Source organism: Cynoglossus semilaevis, chromosome 12, assembly GCF_000523025.1.
Source record: "Cynoglossus semilaevis isolate Cse_v1.0 chromosome 12, Cse_v1.0, whole genome shotgun sequence".
Lineage (NCBI taxonomy): Eukaryota > Metazoa > Chordata > Actinopteri > Pleuronectiformes > Cynoglossidae > Cynoglossus > Cynoglossus semilaevis.
In genome coordinates, this window is record NC_024318.1 from 7181943 (window position 1) to 7204914 (window position 22972).

General features: G+C 38.1%; 1 protein-coding gene across 1 annotated transcript in view; it reads right to left on the reverse strand.

Moving 5' to 3' along the window:
* Positions 1-22972, reverse strand: part of eys (eyes shut homolog) — a 130186-nt gene that overhangs the window by 97061 nt on the left and 10153 nt on the right. Inside the window, 11 exon segments of the mRNA XM_025060947.1 lie at positions 974-995; positions 1328-1444; positions 1931-2053; positions 8944-9048; positions 10528-10781; positions 10950-11113; positions 12821-12960; positions 15230-15334; positions 20346-20505; positions 21888-22002; positions 22839-22966. Coding sequence (XP_024916715.1) covers positions 974-995; positions 1328-1444; positions 1931-2053; positions 8944-9048; positions 10528-10781; positions 10950-11113; positions 12821-12960; positions 15230-15334; positions 20346-20505; positions 21888-22002; positions 22839-22966 — 1433 coding nt within the window.

The following is a 22972-nucleotide window of genomic DNA, read 5'->3' on the forward strand; positions in this document are numbered from 1 at the left end:
AACACAAAGATGGGATTTCAGCAAAAGAAACAAAAAAAGTAAAAAAATAATTTCAAGGATAATTTAACACATCATTTAAGCCCCCAAGACTCTATAATGGACAAAACTACATCCAGATGCAAGCACCAAAGAAAGACACTTCAACTGATAACAGACTGCAGGATATTTGTTGGCCAGATTCAACCCACAAATCCCAGTTGGCTGCATTAGTTGGGAGACGTTCCCATGACTTGTTGGCAAAAAAAAATCTGTAAGTGTGTAGGGACAGAAAGACACAAATCTGCAAATGTTTAAAGGGAATAGACCCAACCTAAATTCAGTCCCAGTCAAAAGAACTTTTTTTGGATGTAAAACTGTAGTGTGAACTAATTACCAACCCAGTTTAAACAAGAGTTGCTATGAGACAATAATGGGTGGGACAAGGGACATAGCCTCAGAAGACAACAGAGAGTTCAGCAGTGAGAATGTCAAAAATCCCTTCATGATATCTTTTTCAATGCATAACGCACGTCACATTTGATGCATTCAATTGGCTCTGGTTGGTTTGACAGGTTTAGAGTGTCGTCTGTGATCCCTCATCACATGCAGTCAAGTGTGTGATCCTTGGTCTTTCAGTTATACAAAATCTGCTGAAACTGAAACTGTGAGTGTGTTTTCTGAGATTTATCAACATCTGTAAAGACGGTGAAAGTCCCCGGCTTTAAGGTGCTCCCCTAGCTTAGTAAGGGACGTAGTTTGTGTGTAAAAGAAAACTGACTCTCCACTGACTCGTGCATGAGTGCTAATTTCTCTGATACCTTTAAGGTCTTTATCTTAACAGCTGTCTTCTACATCATTTCATCATTTGCTTGTTGGTTGTTTTGGTTTTTTTTGACAGGCATTGGGCCATGACTGTTCATCACTCTTTATTGTCAATAAGAAAATCCAATAGCTGCGTTCCAACTATAAATAACACAGATGTCAAGGCGCTCACTGTCTGCGTGATAAAGGACTAACTGAAGGTAACACACAATCAGACTCTAAGTGGACAGTGTCGGTGTCAATCACATCCTTTCCTTCCTCTATCCTACTGTTTCAATTTAAATAAATAAATAAAAAGATTGTTTATTTCAAAATTGTACGATAAATGGTGGCTCTGTGGAGAAGTTTTGTTGATTTGTTTTTAATTTGTCTTAGTCCCTTTTGACTGGATGCACTGGCATACAAGAACATCACTACAACAATGTTTACCAAAGCTGCATATTTTTAGTCTGTAACAAGAACACTGTATTTCCCAATTTACAAAAACAACAACAACCAAAAACTGCTTCCTAACTTGTATTAGTACCTGGGTGACATTTGCAATATTTCTCTCCAGTGGCCGTGACAGAGCAAGTTCCGCCATTTTTACAGAGCTCAACGTCTGAGTCACACAGAGCAGAGACCAACACAGAGCAATTCTTGCCTGAAAAGAAAAAAAAAATCCACTAATTTCAGCTCATCAGGAATACAACAGACTGAAGATATGATCACATGTAGATTATCTGTAGATTATTTTGATAAGATACAGAACAAATACACAATATGCTAATGTACATTCATGGGTAATACTGAGACACAGTCAGTGGTTTTACTTCAAGTTCCAGTTAGCTGTAAACACCATTAGCATTAGCAACACTGTTGTAGGTGAGAATTAAGATTATTTATCATTTTAAAGAAAACATAACCACTTTGTGACTTAGCAAGAAAAGCTTGAATTACAGATTGATGACATCAGTCTTCCTGTATTTCTGCAGTGCATGTGATAATAGTTTCTGGAGGAGGAGAAAACATTCCAGCTTCTACATTGAAGAAGTGCAACAATTTGATGGTTGTCACTGCCTTTGTGTCATCAATCAGCAGTGTATTCATTAGAGTGCTAACTATTGAAATTATGACACAGATAACTCACCGATAAAGCCTGCAGGACAGATGCACTCGTAGTCTGCAATCAGGTCAATACATGTGGAATTATTGGCACAATATCCATGGACGCATTCATCATAGTTGATTTCACAGCTCCAACCCCCAAACCCTGGAGCAGAGGAGAGAAGGAGCCTCATCAGAGGAGGTGCGTGAAAGCCAATAATCCACAGTGAAGCTTTTCACATTTCTTTATATACAGTAAATATTGTTGAAATAAAATGATATTTCTGCTGAATAATTTTATTACATCAAAAAGTTAAAGCCAATTTTTGACATTTCACTTTGCCATTAATTTATTCCTCCACATGCTCATGCTTTTAAAATGGCTATCATTAGCACTGTCACACACTGCAACTACAGGAGACCCGTGACTAATTCCTGGCTATTAGCAGCATCGATGCAGGTCAAATTCTCATCATTCCTTAAACTGACCATGGAACCTATTACCCCGTCTATCTCCTGTTCCCCTTCGCCATGTCATGAATTTTGACAATAAATCTGACTTCATTAAAAATGTATTACAATCGTTGCATGCAATTAGAAACTCTATCAGAACTTCATTAGTGGCGTATGATGTCATTTGGACTGCTGGGAGAAAATGTTTCCGCTCTACAGAGGTGGGTGGTTTTTTAACAGGAGAGATGTTGAGAAAGCATTAAAAACTTTAGAGGATAAGTTCTCTTTGTGAGGAAAGAATGAAAACACCTTGAAAGTCATTCACTCTTGTTCTACCACTTATTTCTTCTTCTTCTTGTTGTGAGCAACCTGACTTGGGGAAGGGTGGGGAACACACTGGACAGTTATCTAGTCCATCACAGAGACAAACATTCGTTCACACACCTCACTTCAGCAGTGATCATCTCACCTTATCCTGCCTGTTTTCTTCTGGGTGTATATTGACAATAAACTGACACAAACATGAGGACAACATGCAAATTCCATACAGATAGAGTGGGAATCAAACCTGTAACCTTTAGGGATGGGTCAATACAACTCTTTGAAGTCCACTATCGATACATATATTACAGACGGGAGTATCCTCAGATACCGATATCAGTCAGATACCTTCTTTTCTCCTCCAACATGTGCTGTTGCTGTTTGTCTCTATTTGCCGCATGTCTTGCTAAGTTAGTGGAGCATTTGGGCGTCTGTATCAGCTGAAGCTGCTTTTTTTCAATCTAGACATTTTAACCAATATCAGACCTACACCAATCCTGAGAATCAGATCGAGGCATCCATGGTAACCCTACAGCAAGAGCAATTACCAATGCTCCATGGTGCGGCTCAACTTCTCAACAGGGTTGTTAAAAATCTCATCATGAATTGAGACCTCAATCCCAACTATGTACTTCACAGTCTTTGTTGAGAGTCTCCAGTTTTTTTGTCTCATGCAAACAGTGGAGTTCACTGATTAGCTGCTGCTCTCCAGCTGAAGTTGTGCTCATCAGCTCTGTAATCCCCTGGTTGTTGGGTTAAGGAATAGAAAGTGGAGAAAATCAAGGCGCTGTGCAGATGTGAGAGAGAATGTGAATCAAAAAGAGAAGATGAACTTGTGATTGTCACAAGTTCAGATCAGGTGAATTCATTTACGACACATGTTTATTTTTTGCTTTTAATGCTACTGTATATGTGAGGGATAATTAGTTTTTCAGCAAATGAATTGAGGACAATGGTAACTCAAATTTATTTAAGTGTTTATGGACTACAGGGCATCAACAAATAATCAAAGAGATCAGTTTCCATTCAGCCTCATATAAATAGGCAGCGTAGCAGGAAAAGGTCTGCGTGAAGAAATAATAACACAAGGACGTTCTCGGTTCTTTAAACCATTTGGGAGGTTTGGATTTGAAACTGAATAGCGTAGATAAAATAAGTGTCATATCCATCAGAGACGTGTACCTTGGTACTGGCTTTAATAACCAGCAGGAAGAAAAGGCTCTTGAGGGGTTGAACATTCTGATTATGTGCAAGCTTTTCAAAATCATTTGAAAAGATTTCAAAGGAGGTTGAATAAAAACCCATCAGAATAAATATATACACCAAGATTGAGCACATTTGTTTAGCTACTATTAATGACTAGGCTTAGGTGATCTACCTGCACTGAAAACATTAAATATATATAAACTAAAAAAACTTAATGTTATGTTAATGTTTCACAAAGGGCTGAAATAATCTTTACATTTTGATGCAGAGGAATTAATATATAATGAAAAGTACGGAGAACTAACTTAGTGCAGAATAAGCAGGTTTTCCTCCTAAATAAAACCGAAGCTTCACACACAACCAAAAAACAACAAAACACAAACAACTGCTGTATTTGCAGAAAACCCTCCAGATGACAACCGCCCACCCTTCCCTCCCTTTCCCTCTCCTGCCTCCCCCCACGCTAGGAGGGGCTTTTGATGAAACCACAGCTTTTGGAGTGCAAATAAATTTATGGCAAAAATAAGTATTTCTCTGCGTAGCTGTTCCTTTGAAACCAATGCTAATGCACAGCACAAAGAACCTGCTGCCAGGAATTGTTTTGGAGGCTGTAAAATACAAATACTGCTTTAATAAACCAAATATTCAATGTAGAAATAAAAGGAACTAACGTAGAAGAAAGGGGCTGGGTTAATTACTCAGGTGTCTTATTTTTAAACGTGACTAAATATACCTAAAATGTTTCTTTGTAAAATGAAAAAAAAAAATTAAAAATTCAAACATTATGCTAGAAATGCTCTTTTTCTTATGGCAAGGACCAACAATAACTGATCTATGATCTATGATCTATGATCGACTGTTACCTGAGAGACACACACATCTGTCTTTATAACTTCCTTCATTTAAAGATCTGCAAAGTTGTTGTTTTTTTTGCATCATCAACAGGCAGACGTCAGGATAACTAAAGTATTTTCTGTGTGAGCGACAGCCTGTCACTACAGCAGTGACACGATGGACTCACCGCGCTGATGTGTGTCATGTGATCACAATAATCAATCATCATTAACAGGGCCACGGCTACATGAATCCATAGTGGCAGCATCACCTGCTGTTCCTCATTCATTAACGCAGTAACATCCTTCTACTTCCAGTACAATAATAATTCATGGTCCCACAGGAGGCCCAACTTCACCTCACAGCACCACAGCGTGCCGCGGGACACCATTTGGAAACCACTGCATTAGATAATATGGATGCCAAGCGTGTTGACCTGAAACAACTAGAGCAGCCAGCACCTCGCCGCGTGTCCTTCAGAGGTGATCTGCGGAGAGTAGTTTGCTGCAGGTTGCTTTCATTTACATAAGAAATCACTCACAATCCCTCACTTTGACATGTGGTGAGCAGAAGTTCAACGGCTGTAATGAAGTTACCGTTATTGATTGGGTTACATGAACTTGTATGTACAAAAGCCATTCATTTGAAAACGGAGCAGAGCTGGTTGAAGCCTGGTTAGCCGTGCAAGTCTTCTGGAATCTAACAGGTCAAGCCTTTTTCCACTTCTCCTATATTATGCCTGTCACTGCTGACAGTGACTGTTGTGATAATACTGTCATCCTCTCGGAGCAGAATCAAAATGACTTGACTGACACATGCAGAGAGGATTTCTGCGAAAATCATCTGCATAAATGGACCTGATTGTCAGATGCTTTAATGTTGCTAAAGACTGTGCCCCAGAGCTTACTGATGCAAACACATGAGACGGATTGCTTTGGAGCCGACTCCTTAAAAACAGTACATGTCGATTTACAGACGGCCTGATGTTTCCTCAGCTAGAGTAAACCTGACTCTGTGTGCGGCGGCGACTCAGACTGAGAATATGGACAGGCTAAATCATAGTTTAACTCCTGCTGGGTGCCGTTTGGAACACTTTAGTGCAATTCCTGCCCAGAGAGGTCGGTAGACTCTACATTTACATTTGACAGTGCACCGGGATCTATATTCATCACTGGGCAAAGAAAAGGCTCACTTTTAAAATCAAATAATAATCATCATCAATATTATAAATACAAAATCAAAATCAGACAAGATTAATCACAATTAAATCACACATTTCCACAGGTTCTTAATGCACTTGATAAATAATTTTTCCTTTTTTTAAAAAAATAAATGTGTCTGCTTTCTAGTGGTCATTATTTGTGCAATAATCCAAAACACAAAAAAACAAACAAACAGAAAAACGAGTGGAATATTCACTCGTATAGCCTTAAAGGGTTGCAGCAGGTTTGGGTTTAGGGCAGAATGACTCGAGGCTGAGCCTTTAATTCTTTGCTTTGCGAAGATTGTTTAATAAAGAGAATCAGGAGCCACAGTGTGTATTGTTGTTTATGTTGTTTAACATAAACCATCTAGAAACCATATTTTTTAATTTTTCTTTGGGGAAGAGTGAGAACCAACCCCTCCATGTGTGGCTGTGTGTTTTATTAGGCAAAGACGACTTTTCTCAACAGAAATAATGGCAGTATTGATTTTCCCCCTGCCAGGCAGTATGCTAATTGATTGAATCACTGACAGGGACCAGGTCTACCAAACTGATCCATAACCCATTTATCTGGCCACCAAATACATGTGTGCATGTCACTGATAGGTAGCCATGTCAATACCCGTTGTTGTAAATAAAGCACAGATAGATGGTGTGACTGATACATCCATCTGTGTAAACGAAGACGACGCGGACATGGAGAGAATCCCAAAATAGCTCACTCTGCTGCTCATGCTGGCCAACATTAGTTAATGCGGCTGAAAAATATTTCTCTGTTTAAATTTACGATTCAAATGCGTACATTTGCATAAAGACATTTGCATAAGGGACATTTACATGTGTAAAAATTTTTTAATTTGGTTTTTTGAAGTGCAAACCTTCAAAAAGGGAAAGTTTATCTAAATCTATGTCACATTTATCTGCTGTGTCTTCACTCACAGGAAATGGAGCAAAAAAAAAATCCTAATTTAAATTTACTAATTGAATTTAAACAACACAGTGCACATCACACTCAGTCCTGAGCTGCCTCTCTATCGTGTTTACCGTGTCATTTTTATTGATAGCAGTCCAGCAGACACAGCTCTCTGGATGTTCGATGACCTTCCAACTGCCCTTTTCTCATCATATTATATATTTCCTCCTACCACTAGATAATGGACAGCTATTGCCTCCAACAGAGTGTTCCAGAAGTGTTTAATAACCAATTGTGCATGCAGTTCACTCTGAGGTTAATGTTGCATGAAGGAATGTCACATTTACAGTGTCACCATCTCTGAATGCGACTCCCTCATCTGTCTGGCAGGAAAGTCAAACGCCACTGCAGGAATTAGGTGAAAGAAAGTGAAACTCACCCAGTGATTACTGTTTTAAAAACACATTTTGTTTAACGTGCCAGAGAGGTCAGCAGGTCAGGCCAGTTCAGTTTGGCCCCCTTAATGAATTTTGAAAATAGAAAAATACATATAAATATAATATATATTTTTTTTAATTATATGTCATTAACTATGAATAAATAATAATACATATCTAACATACTTGTATGTGTTTGCATGAAAACAAAGGGGAAAAACATGGACTTGTTATTTATAGATAATTATTATTATGATTACACACTGATGATGACTGTACTGGTCCGGCCCACTTGACAGCTAATTAGGTTGCATGTGGCCCTTGGACCAAAATGAGTTTGACACTCTTGGTGTAGATCATCTCACTGAAAAGGAAGGAGTCGAGTTTTTGGGACTTGGAGAGTAAACTCTAAAACAAAAGCAACAAAGAAATCTAAAAATCAGAAAGGAAGGACACAACTAATGACAGTCTGACTCCAAGCAAACACATTTATCTAACTCAATTTTCCAAATGATACTGTGATCACATGCGCCTGTCTATAAATCTGTCACTGTAATTACAACCGTAATGGAGGCTCCACTGACACTGCCGGTGTTCTGGTTTTCATCTTAATTTAATTTGTGCATATAGGCATAAAAATGGTGGGAGCAAATTATTTACAGAGATGCACTCCCATTGTGTGTAATGTCATAAAAGCACACAGTCAAACAGGTGCTGACCATGTTTCAAACCAGTGGCTGTTTTAATGACTGCAACTGCACGGCCTTGATTTATTGTACAGTAACAGCGAGGATCATTCGTCTCCGGAGTTATAAAACTAAAAGGCATCGAGGGCGGAAAACACAAAGCACAATGATAAGACGCCACAGGAAATATTATTTACAAAAGTCTACCCGTGCCCTACGTGACCTTTGTGACTTTTCTGCCTTTTGTCCAGGGCACCAAGACACAGTACACACCAAACACTTGTCCTCACAGAGTAGTGGTTTCTTTCTCCTTTAAACACCTCTCACTGTGACGTATTTTAATTTTTAAAATGATTCCACTGGACTTTGTTCTGAACGTACCATTCAAAGCCAAGTAGCCGGCTGTGGCACTGTTAGTGGTACAACTGGTGATTGAGTATTTAATTACCAGAGGGCACAGTAAAAGCAGTGTGGGCTCTGTCAGAAACAATTTGTGTGTAAAAAAGAAAGTTTAACAAAATTATTAAAATTAAAGTTATTATTGTTTTAATGACCAAAAACTGGAGAAAAGGTGATACCCTCTTTAAAAAATAGGAAATAATTTTAATAATAAGAATGGTATTAAATAGAAAGATGATTACAATAATTACATTTGTCAATGAATAGCTATTTTGATACTACAAGCAAAATCTTTCAAACTAATGTTAATGGACGAGTAAATTAATTTGAACTTCAAGTAACAAAAATGAGAATTAAAAATTATAATTTTTTATGTCATTTTCAAGTTAAATAATAGAATAAGTTTACAGTACTCGTGTTTCTTACTATAGAGAAGACCAAATCTGTGTTGTCTAATGTTCAAAATAACTTCAAATGATGAAAGTTAAGATTAAAAAATAAACCTTTAAAACAGACATAGTTCCAGATTTCCGTAAAAATTAAATGAGCGATATATTTAGGAAGATGCTCAATAAAACACAGGTAAGTTCAGTGCGTACTTACCAGAGGGACAGTGACAAATGTAGTCATTTGCCAGATCCATACAGGAGCCTCCATTTAGACAGGGCTGAGACCAACAATCACTCACACTCTGAGAACAGCTTCTTCCTGCAGAATACAGAGGGAAACAAATAAACCCCACTTAATGTCACAGCAAATACAGGCTTAAATATGTTTCCACTTATCAGTTTGGCTGTCACTGCAAACATCGCATAATTACTTAAAGTTATAGATGTGAAACATGAATATGCGAGTCATTTCCCTCCTGAACACGTGCAGCGTAAATTTCTATTTATTTTTTCACCGATGAGCAGCACTTGCTTTATTAAAGACAAAGTGTTGTTTCACCGGGCAGCTGATAACCTCCGATTGCTCTTGCTCAAAAAATGATGGAATGATTACGTGTTGGGGGGTGTTGGCGCTTCTGTGTATGCATAAATGGTGTAACCTCCATCCCAGTGTCCTCTGGGCAGGAATTTTATACGGAATTGATTTAAGATTTTACCGTCAAATTTAAAGCTCCACTAGATCCACCCTTCGGCTTTCAGACCTGTTAGTTCCCGATGAGCCACACAGCCCGTAGACCGCTAACAGCCTCAGGCGCTAGTGTACAACTTGCAGCACCAAAGGTAATTGTACTTTTGACATAATGACCCCATATGTGGCAGGAACCCTGTTAATCATGCATGATACCCACATAATTAAGGCAGACTGCTGACTGCATATGCGGCCTAAATATAAAATACATGACACACTTCCAGAAAAACAGTGTTATCAGTGGCCTGCAGGGGGTGCCACCTTCCCTGATGTGAAGTAGGTTAGCGATTTTTGTATCATTTCCATAAAAAGTTAAAAATGAAAAAAAAAACCTCTATGGTTGAATGGTGAACGCATTTTAAATTTTTCGGGACTAGCCATATATTCAACTTGAAACCATTCATTTGAAGATTATTTGGGAGTACTACATGTACTTTTACTTTTCCTCAGGTGCTAAATGGTACAAAATGCAGTCCCAGCAATGACTGTTGGAACAGTCAGTCCTGTTCCAGCAGCTAATTATAAAATTATCAAAACTACTGATCCAATTAGCATTTATAAAGTGTATTATTTTAGAATGCTGAAATATTGGTCTAATCCAGAAGCTTCAGAACCAAGTCAACATCTACTGTATAGTAGGCTGCAGTAGACAGGAGGACGTCTCTGCAACTGTACACACATGCAGTAAAATTCATCATAATAAACATTTTGGAAAAAAAAAAAATCTTTGGAGACACGAGGCTGCAGTAAAGATCTTGTATCTGATACTCACAGAGCAGCAGGCAGGGTGTGTGTGTGTGTGTGTGTGTGTGTGTGTGTGTGTGTGTGTGTGTGCAGCAAATCCAAACGAAGGCCCATTTTTAACCAACATTTAACACAGACCTGGACCACTGGACCAGATCTATGTCATGTCAATGTGAAACCTGCGATAAGTCAATGTGATGTATTCTTCTATCCGGGAGTTAAACAGTGCAGCCTGCTCCTTTGTACATGCTGGTGTAACAGTGGAGTCTGTGAAGAGGCTCTCAGTCACATCTGATAGTCACATACCTTCAAACCCCGGGGGACAGTGGCACAGATAATCACTGATTAGATCCACACAGGTGGCCCCGCTTGCACATGGGAAGCTGCTGCACTCATTTATTTCCAGTTCACACAGTGACCCTTCAAACCCGGGCATGCAGCGGCAGGTGAAGTTATACCGCTGGTCCAGGCAAACGCCGTGTTCCGAGCAGGCATGGCCGACGCAGTAATCGATGTCCTGCTCACAGAAAAGGCCTGTGTATCCTCGGGGACACAGGCAGCTGGTGACACAATAAAAATAAAAAAAAACTCTAAATGTAAGATAGAGAGAAAAGGAAATTCTCTGAAACCCTCAAGCGGTAGATCAGTAAATGTCGTACTTCTTTACAATCATTGACTTTCTGGGGCCTGAATGGCCTAAAGACAAATCAAGATTTTTCAACACTCACCTATAACTGTCTACCTCATCCAGGCAAGTGGCTCCATTCTGACACCAGTGTTGAACACAATCATTGACATTTATATGGCAGTTGTGACCGGACCAACCAGGCATGCAGATACAGGTGTAGCTCCGGGACCCTTTCAACACGCATCGTCCTCCGTGGGCACAGGGCTGTGGATGAAGCACGGCTCTGTTACAGAGCATCATGTGATATGTGCTGCTTCATTGGTGAACGTAGAAAAAGCTACCATCGCAGATGGAACTTTAAAGTCCAAAATACATCTGTTGTTCAACAAAAGAATATTTAAACACATTCTGCCTGATTTTCTTCAGTGAAGCTCCGACGTTCATGAATACAGATTTATGTTTTACAGCAGCTTCTCTCAGCGTTGCATGTAGTTCAACATCATGTCCTACAAGACAAATCAATGACTGTCGAAGGCTGTACCTCCTGGGAGTAGCCTGCAACGGAAAGATATGCCTGTAGCTGCTAGCTTTGTGTTTATATATAGAAGAGGGGAAACAATGGCAGAAGAAGAAGCAGAGCTGGATTGTGGGAAAAGAGCATAATGCAGACATCATGGCAGTCCTGTAAGCGGGCCAAGCGCAAGCTTTGCTCCACAGTGAGTGATGATCTCCATCTGTCATGTGAAGAAGCGTCTGTGTTTGTGGCTTTCTTTGTTTCTTAAAATAAATAACTGCTGCAAACCTATACATACAACAAAATCCATGCATGCAAACATACGGACAGTGCAAATCTTCAGGGACCTGCAGCATGTTGAAAAGGCCTTTTTTATTCTACTGTCCCTTTGTGCATGACAAACAATGACTCAAGTCCAGTACAGTTTCTCCTCCAACTGCTTAAAAAAGAACATGTGAAATAGAGCAAAAAAAAAATAGAGAAAAAAGCACATCACTTGAATGTGTAACGTAGAATTAAATATCAAAATAATGCATGTTTTGGGGCTGTCAAACCATGATTATTCCTTAGAAATTATGATCCTATTATTGATGATTAACTGATCAAGTTGAATTTATATATTTATATATATTTATATTTCATGTATTGTTGTATGTGCCTTGAGTATGTGTCTTAGAGATGATGACATAATTTATATTGAAAAAGTAAAATTTAGTTTTATGGAGTTGGGCAGCACAGTTTGATCTGCTCTTATGTCTACAGGCCAACAGGTCAAGTTTTGTATCTGTTGTGCGCAACGAAAAGTGAATTGACCAGTAATTTATTACTATATATCCTTGGTATATTCACATCTATTTTCAAGATTTTTTTAATGGAATTTTGATCATCTGCCTCATTTTTCGCAAAGCATATTTTACACTGCAGAATTCATAAATAATGCATTGCTGTCGTTAGTCTGGTTTTAAGTCAAACTTTTCCTGGCATAAACAACCTGAGTGTTCAGCTTTAACTATGATTATTGTGTTTGTGGATTATCTTCCTTAAGGATTAATTCTTCTGGTAATCCCTGTGTCCAACAAAGGATTGGATAACATTTAATGAATAAGATAGACAATCACTTTACTTAACTCCACACTCTTGTTTACAGTGTTAGAATTTAATTTTCAGATGCAGGTTTTTCCTGTAACAATAGTATTAGGTTTGGTTCAGAGTATATCTCCCTATGTGCAGTACATTCAATTTAAAAACAGTGTGAAAATGTCTCCTAATAATAAATAATAAATACACCTCGTCTGTACATGTCCTTGCTCTATGGTATGCCGTTTTTAAAATGCAACAGTGCTGTATACCTGTCTCGGAAATCATGAACACAAAAATACTTAAAGACTTAAAGATTTCTAAACATGCAAAACTGAACGAACATATTTGCGAACAAAAATATTTAAAGGTTTACTCACTTGAAGGTTTTCAGGGCAGGGTATGCGGCATGTGTATTCAAGATTGACTGGCAGATCTACACACTGGGTCTTGAATGGACACGTGTTGTTGGGGAGCGCGCAGGCGTCAATGTCAACATCACAATTTTTTCCATGAAACCCTTCAAAAAATATTGTTTTAGTTCATTTGAATGGAATTGGTGTTAAAAAAAGCCAGAATAGCTAATAGGAACAGAGTCTTAAGTCAAGAAAACGAACCAGGCAGGAAGGAAGAAAAACTGAGCACAACCAGAAAAACTGGAACATGCATTTCTGCCACAAAACCACAAAATGTTTGTTAAAGATGATTTATCATATTGTGGTGAGTTGTCATTTTGCTACTTTGAACCTTGAACCATGAGTATTATATATAATTATAAATATGTCTTAATGATTTGGGGTGTAAGATATTTATACATTATTTATATTACATTTATTTATTGCATTTCAAATTAGGACATCGCCTCTAGTGATGATAACGTTGAACAGTTTGCTATTAGAAATAGGCTAAAGAGACACAAATTCACTGTAATATATTAATCAGTACATTAAACAGTGGTTCTTGTGACCCCATTTTGACCTTAAGTATCCGGGAACCTCGGGGACTTTATTTAGTCAGGTGGATATCATCTCTCAGCAGACTTTTATATGCTGCATTTTTATAGTGAAAATACACAGGTGTTTAAGACTGTATGTGGTGTTTTATTCAAAATTTATAAAATAATAATTAGCTTTTCCGTCATCCAAATGTGCTCTACTCATGTGTAAAACTCAGTAGCCAATGAGATGTTGCAGCAGATGAGAAATCGCTCCCATAATCTGTGTTTACTCTGTTGTATTTCATTACCGTAGATCATATCTATTAATGGTTTACTTAAGGAATTAGAGATCAAGGACTACAGATGGCTGCAAAAACACACAAAAAAACCCCAAAAAACCGTCTGAGAGCGATGTCAAACTGGACTTACACTATTGTGTTGTAAACAATAACAATAATAATTTTAAAGCACAGTTAAGTGTTTATCTTAGATAAAGGTGAGACGTTTCTACATTTTATGTACCATGTATGTGAAACACACACTGCATTCAATGAGTAGCTGCACAGCAGCCATTTAGGCCTTTATGCTGCTGTGGTTCTGATTGAACTTGGCATCGGTGATGAGATGTTTCCACTCAATAACCCCACTGGCAGGGCCATTAGCCCACACCCTCATTTCCAAAACAAGACCCACATTTCCAATAGACGAGTGGACACGTCCGCTTTTTTCTCTGGTTGAAAAATTAATGATCTTCCAAAAAAAAAAACATTAAGACTAATAAAAAAAACTCACTTCATTACTAACATCACCAGTGTGAGTAGAGGCTGAAAAGACTGAAGGTTTGTGTATAGAGCAGGTAGTTTGAGTCTGTGCATGTTCCATACAAACACAGTGCCATATTTCTCCTAGTAAAGGAGCAATTGGGTTCCTTTGGTTATTACTTCCCACTACTACTGCTGCTCACTATGCTATTTACACATACAAAAAAGAAATATATATATATATATTTATATACACACATATACACATTTATAAGTATAGACATATATACCATCTGCTTCATTCGTGTCATTTGGAGTTGAAATCTCTTTAAAGAAGAGCAAACAAAAACTGACTTTACATTTCCCTGCAGGGACAAACCTTCACAAACTGTGAAAAGCATTAACTGTGAGCTAAGACAATCTGCCGGCTGTCTTTTGTCTCCATGTGATGGAAAACATTTCAATAATGTCGTGAGTAGTTGCCAGCAACAGCAACACCACTGAACCGTACCAAAAACTGAGCTCTTGTGAGGGGTCCGTCAGTTTACATTCCCTTAATGTAAATTCAGACTCAGCCGGCGAGGCACAATAGGCAATTACTGGAAAATTATATTAATGGGCGTTTCATAATATAATGGTTGCAACAATTTGGGTGGCATTATTGAGCTCTGGCAATGAGCTCAAGAGGTTTTCCTCAGCTGCCAATCACAGGCTGAGACTGTAGAACAATGCTGTGAATGATGTGAATAGACCACGTGCACAATGACTTATGCTGCGATCAATATTGCTGTTAGCGGCAGACTTTAAGTAATAAAGTGTAATGCTGTTAAACACAGTGTAAAGTAGCAAAAATTTAATTACATGTGTAATAATGCCATTAAATCGTTTTTTTTATATTTAATGTAAATTAATCCAGTTTAATGTAAAACTTAATGATGCAGACCTTCACCAAAGGCCAAGACTGCAGGCTAATTATACAAGGTTTACAGTCCTGCAAAAGCCTCAGCTTAAGATGTGACACATTCACAGCATGTGTGGTATAAAATCTAGTATAACTAACAGCCTACAGGTCAGTACACAGTACAACATACCTGTCGGACACCGGCATTCGTAGCGTCCTACCAGGTCAGTGCAGGTGCCGTCGTGCAGACAGGGGCTGGAGTCACACTCATTGATTTCAATCTCACAATTGATCCCTGGAAAAAAAGCGGGCATAAAAAAATGCATTTAATTTACAAACCATGACAGTTATGCGTTGTTATTATTACTATCATTGTTTTACATAGTTGACATAAGGATTACATCCTCTACAAACAAACAAAATGTGCTATAATCAGTGGTTCACAAAGGCTGGAGCAGGTCAATCTATGGGGCACTGAGCTATTTTGGGTCGGTCATCAAGGAACATGTAATCGGTGACCAAATAATATTATTCTTTCAATGGAATGTTTGTTTTTAAATTTCTCAATTTTTTCATGTACATTTGCTTTAAACTCATTAGTCTTAAAGACGTGATAATTCATTATCGAAGGTGTTAAACCACCTGTCCTTCTTTGAAAGTAGTGTGGGTAGAAATATCCCTGTACTCCACAGGGAAAGCTGTGAGTCAGAGTTCTCAATTCTCTTTCTTGCTGAAAAAAAAGACAATAACAAGCTATGTCCTGTCTGCAGAGAGCAAATGAGGTGGGGAATGCAGTTTGCTTGAGAGGAGACTGGTTGGTGCTCAGCTGCCTCAGCAGCTGCTGGTCCTAATTCTGCGGCTAGGTGTGGGCGTCTTCAAGAGCAGGCTATTAATTTAAAACGTCCTATCATCAATAACAGAGCGGCAGTGACATGTAGTGAAAGTCCCTTCTTGACAGCGGCAACCTCATGCTGCAGCGCAAACACTGTGATTGATATCAGCTGCACACGAGTTTCCACAGGTCATTATACACAACATATACCATGATGTGAAGCTGCAAAATACGCACAATTTGTCCCGGTAAAATTCAACAAAACTCCTCTTCTCATTTGTGCCTAAAGAAAAAAAACAATTCAATCAACCGGCAATGTTTTTTATAAGACTTAAATTAAATATGAGGTTGGTTTAGATGCACAATGTTGTTTTGCAAGATTTAAAAAAAAAAAAAAACATGCTTGAGATTGTAAATATATTCGATGCATGTTTCATTAAGGTGAGTGAGGTAAAATATACAACAAGATTTAGATTTTAGCAAATGTAAAACTGTGCAGTACTGGTGGCCTTTGTTTTAGGGTAATTTACAAAGCACCTGTGCATACCAGTTTCTTTAGTGGGAAAAGAAATGCTATTTCAGCATCTACAGCCAACATAAAGATTTGTATTATAAAAGTAATAAAAACCAATATCAATATCAGGAGAGTGTTTCAGACTTGTGCAGATTGCTTCTGGTCTTCTGTTGCACATAAAACCAGAGTTCCTGTCCATGCTCATCTGGTTAGAGGAGCCGGGGACACACAAGCAATCCCAAAACATTGGTACTTAAAAAGAGCTGCAGATGAAAATCTTTAATCTATAGGTTTTCATGTCAGAGTGAAGACAGCAGCGGCAGCTAGATTAGACTAAAGGTCAAATGTTCGATCAAGTCAGGTAAAAAGAAGTGAGTTGTTTATCAAACAATAGAGATTAAACGTAGGGGTCACTTAAAAATAAATATCCAACTGTTATTCTACGTTTAAGACCTTCGGATTTAGCAGTCTCCTGTGAAAAACGAACATGTTGGTTGAAGAGATGTTTCCTTAATTATGGTCCATGACAGAGAACTGTCATGTTTCTGGTAAAATCTGCAAAAATGATAATGGCCTTTGTCTAGTGCACGGCTATAAATTCAACTGCAAAAATCCCAAGATGCTGAAGAATGATGAATTCTATCAGTCACTAAGACCTGCCACCGTGTGAGAGACAATTTTCCATTACCGAAGTGGCAACAGATTTCAGCTTTGAACAGAGGGGAAAAAAAATCTTGTTCATGTAGTGCTATGTAAGGGCTTATCTGAGTGACAGGTGAGTGTGTCAGGGCTTAAGGCTAGATGGGGAAATATGGTATAGGCCAAAGCTGCAAAGCACTGGGGAAAAGGACAAAACATATCCACTGGTTGTTTAAGCCATAAAACCAGAAAGAGCAATTCTCTACTGTACCATATAGAACCATTGTTTCAAATTAATAATATGCAGAAAAACACGCAAAAATATACATTTCCATAAAATTGTGAGGAGTTAATTGAGGTTGAGTTGAAGAAGTGACTGGGTTTATAGGACGCCAATCCAGCTATTTGGTGCAGGCAGTAAATGTGTTTTCTGTAAATCAGAACACATGGCAACAATAACACCATGAAGACAAAACAACACTCCAGGCAACTCAAAGGAAAGGTTATCCAAAGTACAGGTCCAGAGATGGATACCAGGAAAAATATCCCCAGTCACTGGACATCTGTACAGAGAGTATTGTTAGAGCAAATCCATCAATAGGGAATTGGAAAAAATGTGGCTGATGTGTAAATCTGCCTGGAGACATCTATCCTCATAAACTGAGGAAGCGCAGAAGCAGGAGACAACTAAGGGAAGCCATCAAGAAACCTTGGAGTATTTTCTAGAGCGTAAAGGTTTCCACAGTTGAGCTGGTGGAGATTTTACACTCCAGGGCCACTGTCCAGATTGGTTTATAAATATTCAAAGCTCAGAGTAGAAAGTCACAAAAAATAAAATGATAAATAAATAAAGCTAGAATTAATACCAAAAGCACAATAAACTGTTTCCGGATTACCTTTTTTGGAGAATATATGATATTTTATATTTGTCATCCAAATATATTAGAATCTGATCCTAGTTGTCTGTTACAGAAAATACAGAAAATGCATATTTTAAACATGATATTTACAAATGTCTTATATGTGATTACTGCCTTGATTGTATCATCAGAACAAATCAGTTTCTTGATGTCTCTATCGCTGTCACGCTGGCTCTGCTTCACATGCAAGTTCGTTCTCGCTCACTCTAGATTCAGGAATATTTTGTTTAGTTTGGAGGCTCCAGAAGAGACTGAATTTTCGGGAGACTTGTAATGCCTGAATTATCTTCTTATATTTTCCTTCTTTAAACAGATCTAGAAGCTAAGGGCTAGTTAAACTTTACACTGTGTGCACGACAAAACAAAGAAATGTTTTTTTTTTGTTTTTTTTTATGAAGTGAGAATGCGTATTGGACTAAATGCAAAAAACGTCTCAAAATTGGCAAACCACCAGTGCAAACCATCAGTTCTCACTGTAACGCCTCATAAGTTATACTTCCCGGCACTGGAAGGCTTGTAGAGGAAAAGGTTAAGAGAACAATGCAAAATACAGTCCTGTAGGACAATTTGTTCCAGTCAACATCAGAACAGCAGCTTGGGAGAAGATTTATTTCATATTCTGTAACGAGTACTATATAGAAATGGTTTAAAGGTGAAAAGTGAACGTTGAGGAGTCACAGCCTGGAGCTCAATCCAATAACAGATCTGTGGCTGAACTCCCAGTGAAGCCCAGGTGAGCTCGAACGGTTTTGCAAAGAAAAATGAAGTGAAATGGCGATGTCGAGATGTGAGCGGCTGACAGGTGTATTTCACACTCAGAGCTTTGGTACAGCCACTAGGTACTGTGGAGTTTTCAACATACATTCATTTTTGTCAAAACCACTGCGTCCATCCTGTGGGTTTATTTAGGCTAAAGTTGTTAGTATGTTTGTCGTGTTCAGTTGTTGTTATGCTCTTTAAAACAATTTTCACTAATAGCTGGAGCAGCTAATTTTGGCAGTGTTGTCCTGGTGGTTAAGGAAGTGGACGTGTGTCTGGAATGTCGCAGGTTCAAATCCACCAGCCACCAGGTTCCACTGAGGTGCACTGAGCTAGGAACCATCCCCCGCACACTGCTCCCCGGGGGCTCAGCTTGTGTGATGGGTTAAAGGCAGAGGCCACAGTTCGTTGTATGTAGTTGTTTCACAATGACAATGAATTGCTTTCGCTTCACTTTAATTTTCACTTCACTTTCACTAATTAGAAAGCAGTTTGTCTCACTACTCTAATGTGACTGCAATTAGCATCAACTGACGTCAAGGGGAACAGGAAAATGCTTCAACTACTGTAGTATACAGGTCTTTGTAATAAATCTGCCTGGTAACATTCATTGTCTTTAATCAATAAATTAGAAACATTGTCTTGAAGTAACATACCCTTGAGGTTTAGTACAAACACACTGGAACTTCTTGTTTTATTTGAACAAGTCCATTAATATTTGTACCGAGGTAAATAAGGGAGGAGGTCCGCCTACATGGACTGGTCAGAGGTCAGTGATGGAAGAGAGAACATGTGTGCAAACATAAATCAAACCCTACTGTATATTTGCACACATGGCAGTTTGCATAAAGCCGTCGATTAAAAAGTTGCCCACCTCTTTAACTGTGCTGCCCCCTGTGACCCCTATGTAATAACACAGCAGCTTTAATGCACAATGTTGGAAGTCAAATGTGATAACCTAAAAAAAAATTAAATAATGTTGAAATAAAAACACATCGCTGAGGTGTTTTTTTTTTTTTAACTAAACACAACGTTAAAGGTTAGATAAAGTGAATTAAAGTCTGTAAAACATGCATTTAGTTACTACTCCGTGATCTAACTGCTCCAAATGCCATCTTCTGACTTCAGCGTAGCTGGAAACATCAAATCTAAAGATTGAAAAGCAATCCGTGATCTAACTGCTCCAAATGCCATACAGCTGTAGTTACAATGGTTACACTTAAAGGTTAAATAAATGTAAAATACAAAATATATATATTTAAGTATGTTGAATATAAGTTTCCAGCTTCAACTATTCTGGTTGAATACATTTTTTGTGTGTCTGGAGGTGTTTGGTGGTTTGCTGGAAATCTTTTTCTCTGGGAAACACTTGAATAAATTAAGGACTTTTGAATAAAGTCAGATTTAAAAAAAAAAAAAACGTTGCTGTTTGTATTATCACACCCACATTCAGTAGGTCAAAACAGGCAGATGTATAATTGAAGAAACACAGCCATCTGTGAGTGACACAGAACACACGTTTAACCCCGTGGAGGAGAATGTTTTTTTCAAGAAGTTACTGCTTTTTCTACTTCTAATGTTTATGTACTTAGCTGCAGCAGGCGGGCAGACGAGGCAAAAGGAAGACAATACGGTTTCTTACCCTTGAAGCCGTGGGGGCATTTACAAGTGTACTGAGGGGGGGCCGAAGGCTGGTTCGTTGTAATGCAAGTGGCTCCGTTCAAACAGCTGTTTGGTTTAATTAGACAGGCGTCTTCTACATACTGACAGAACGTTCCGGTCCATCCCAGGGCACAAAGACACTGCAAAACAAACAAAAAAAAAAGGGTATGATAAATAAAGTCAGGCTGCTTTTGGCATCACTCTAATATCCTTTAAATCTAATTACAATGTCCTTAACTGCTCTGTTTCCCAATAAACACAGATTAATGTGGTTTTGAGTTTTGTTCTGTTCGTAGGAAACATTTTTAATGACAGGGGAATAAAGAGAGCGTCCTGCCCTTGATGAACCACTCTATGGTTTTTGCTAATGTTCTCAACAGACTTTGAATAAAATTGAGCATTACAAAAAGAAAAAAGAAAATGCCCATTACAAAAAAAAAAAAAAAAAGAACATTCATTATGCCCAACCCTTTTGAGAGCACATCAACATGAAGCACCTTAAAGTGGATTTTAGATTAACGACGGTCTCAGTGGTGTAATGGAAGAGGATTGATGGAAAATAATAATTAGGAGCTGTGGGGCATTACGGCCCTGTCTCAGGTGCCATAAAAACACAGACATTGAGGAAAGTGAGCAACAGAGAGGCAAATTAGACCAAAGCTACTGTGTCTGAGCCACGTGTCCAGGTATGATGATTAATGGGTTAGAATCGGACCGGTGCTTTAAAATCCATGTGGTTCATGTCATAAGACGATATATTTTAAGGTGTACAACAGATTTTTTTATAGTTTACAGTACATGTTTAAAACATCAGTTCCCATCATTTCTTCATCTATCTTCCAACAATTACTTTTCTGTTCAGGGTCACTGGGAAGTAGTCATCAGAGAGTGTGACAGAGCCACATACACAGACATACAACCGTTCACACTCGCATTCACTCCTAGCTCAGTTCAGAGTGAACACCACAGCCTAATCTTTATGTTTAAAAAATGTGGGATGAAATCAGAGAAGACACGCACTCACAGACTCCGCAAAACTATTCAGAAAGACTGTTGTGAGGCAAGCTTGCTAACAATATGTGCCACAGACAAATGCATTACTAAATTAATTGTGGAAATGTAACTTTATCGAACAGTTTTTCAAAAATTATTTTGTAAATTGTTTATATACGTATTATTACATACTTAAATAGCATCTATATTTCTATTTATTTATTTTGATATATATGTATTACATATATTTTATATATATACATACATATATTATATTATTAATATATGACTAACACTACATACAAATATATTTTTTAAACATTGGACTAACAGATGATAGATGTGACTCTTTCTGAATGAGGTTTGCTTTCTTAATGCCACAACAGAAGACTTGTTCTAAGTGCTGTGTGAATCATGACTCTGCTTATAAATGCATCCACCTCCTGCTCTGTCTGTGACCTGCATTAAGGTGCAGAGTGGCCATATTTTGTGGGCTATTCCATTAGGACAGAAACATTGAATTACTCACCTGATATCCACCAATTACACTCAAACACAATCCCTCATTCAGGCAGTTGATATTGAGCAGCCTGCAGTAGTCAATTATTTTTTCACAATTCTTTCCAGAAAATCCTCTCAGGCATCTGTTGGGAGAAGGTCAGTGTCATCAAAATCAATCCTCCCTGAGCTCTGAGCACTAACAATATGTTTTCTTAAAAAAAAAAAAAACATTCACAGAGTTGCAATTTTGTTTTCAACATGAACTCTTTGTCACACTGTCAGACTCAGTATGTGCTGAACAAATGAAACGTCGAGGCTTTTGGACCTGGAGTTTCAAATAGAAGTGAATGAAATAAAGATGAGGCTGAAACATAATTTTTATATTATGACAACTTTTTTTTGTATACATTCTCTGGTCCTACCGTTTTTATGAATAAACTTTTTATCATGATTCACCATTATAATCAGATATTTAGTAAAAAACATTTGGACTCAATGATCATTATCTTTCATTATCATTATGAATTCTTCTCTTTTTAGACATGGTATAATTGCTTATCAGACACTGCTTCAGACATTTTAAAAAATAAATAGAACTGAACTGTGGGAACCAGACAGTGTGCTGCTAAAACATCCACTTGACTGAAGTTGACATTTCCAATGTCTTGGTTTTTTTGTGTCTTTTTTACTGAAGGACTCGCTCTTAGTATATTTCAACTGCATAAATTCAGCATAAATAGTTTGCACATAAATATTGTAGTTGTGAGGCATTTCGGTAACAGACATAAACACTAGTTTAGGACAGGGAGGTCATGCAGATTTAGCAGGGGATTCCACCCTTGTCCTTGATTCTTCTCCTACCTTCTCATCTCATCAAAATGATTATTTAACATTGCTTAATATAATCCCGGAAAAAATATTTACAAAATATTATTATCCAAACAAATAGAACTAGGAGAGTGGAGAATGGATCTTTAACCTGCAGTAATAAGCATTTCCCCTGGATGTGCAGGTGGCGTTGTTGAGACACGGTGATGGGCTGCACGGGTTCAGCTGCCTCCTGCATGTTGGGACCACAATGCCATCTGTACAAACACACTCAGAGACCTGCGT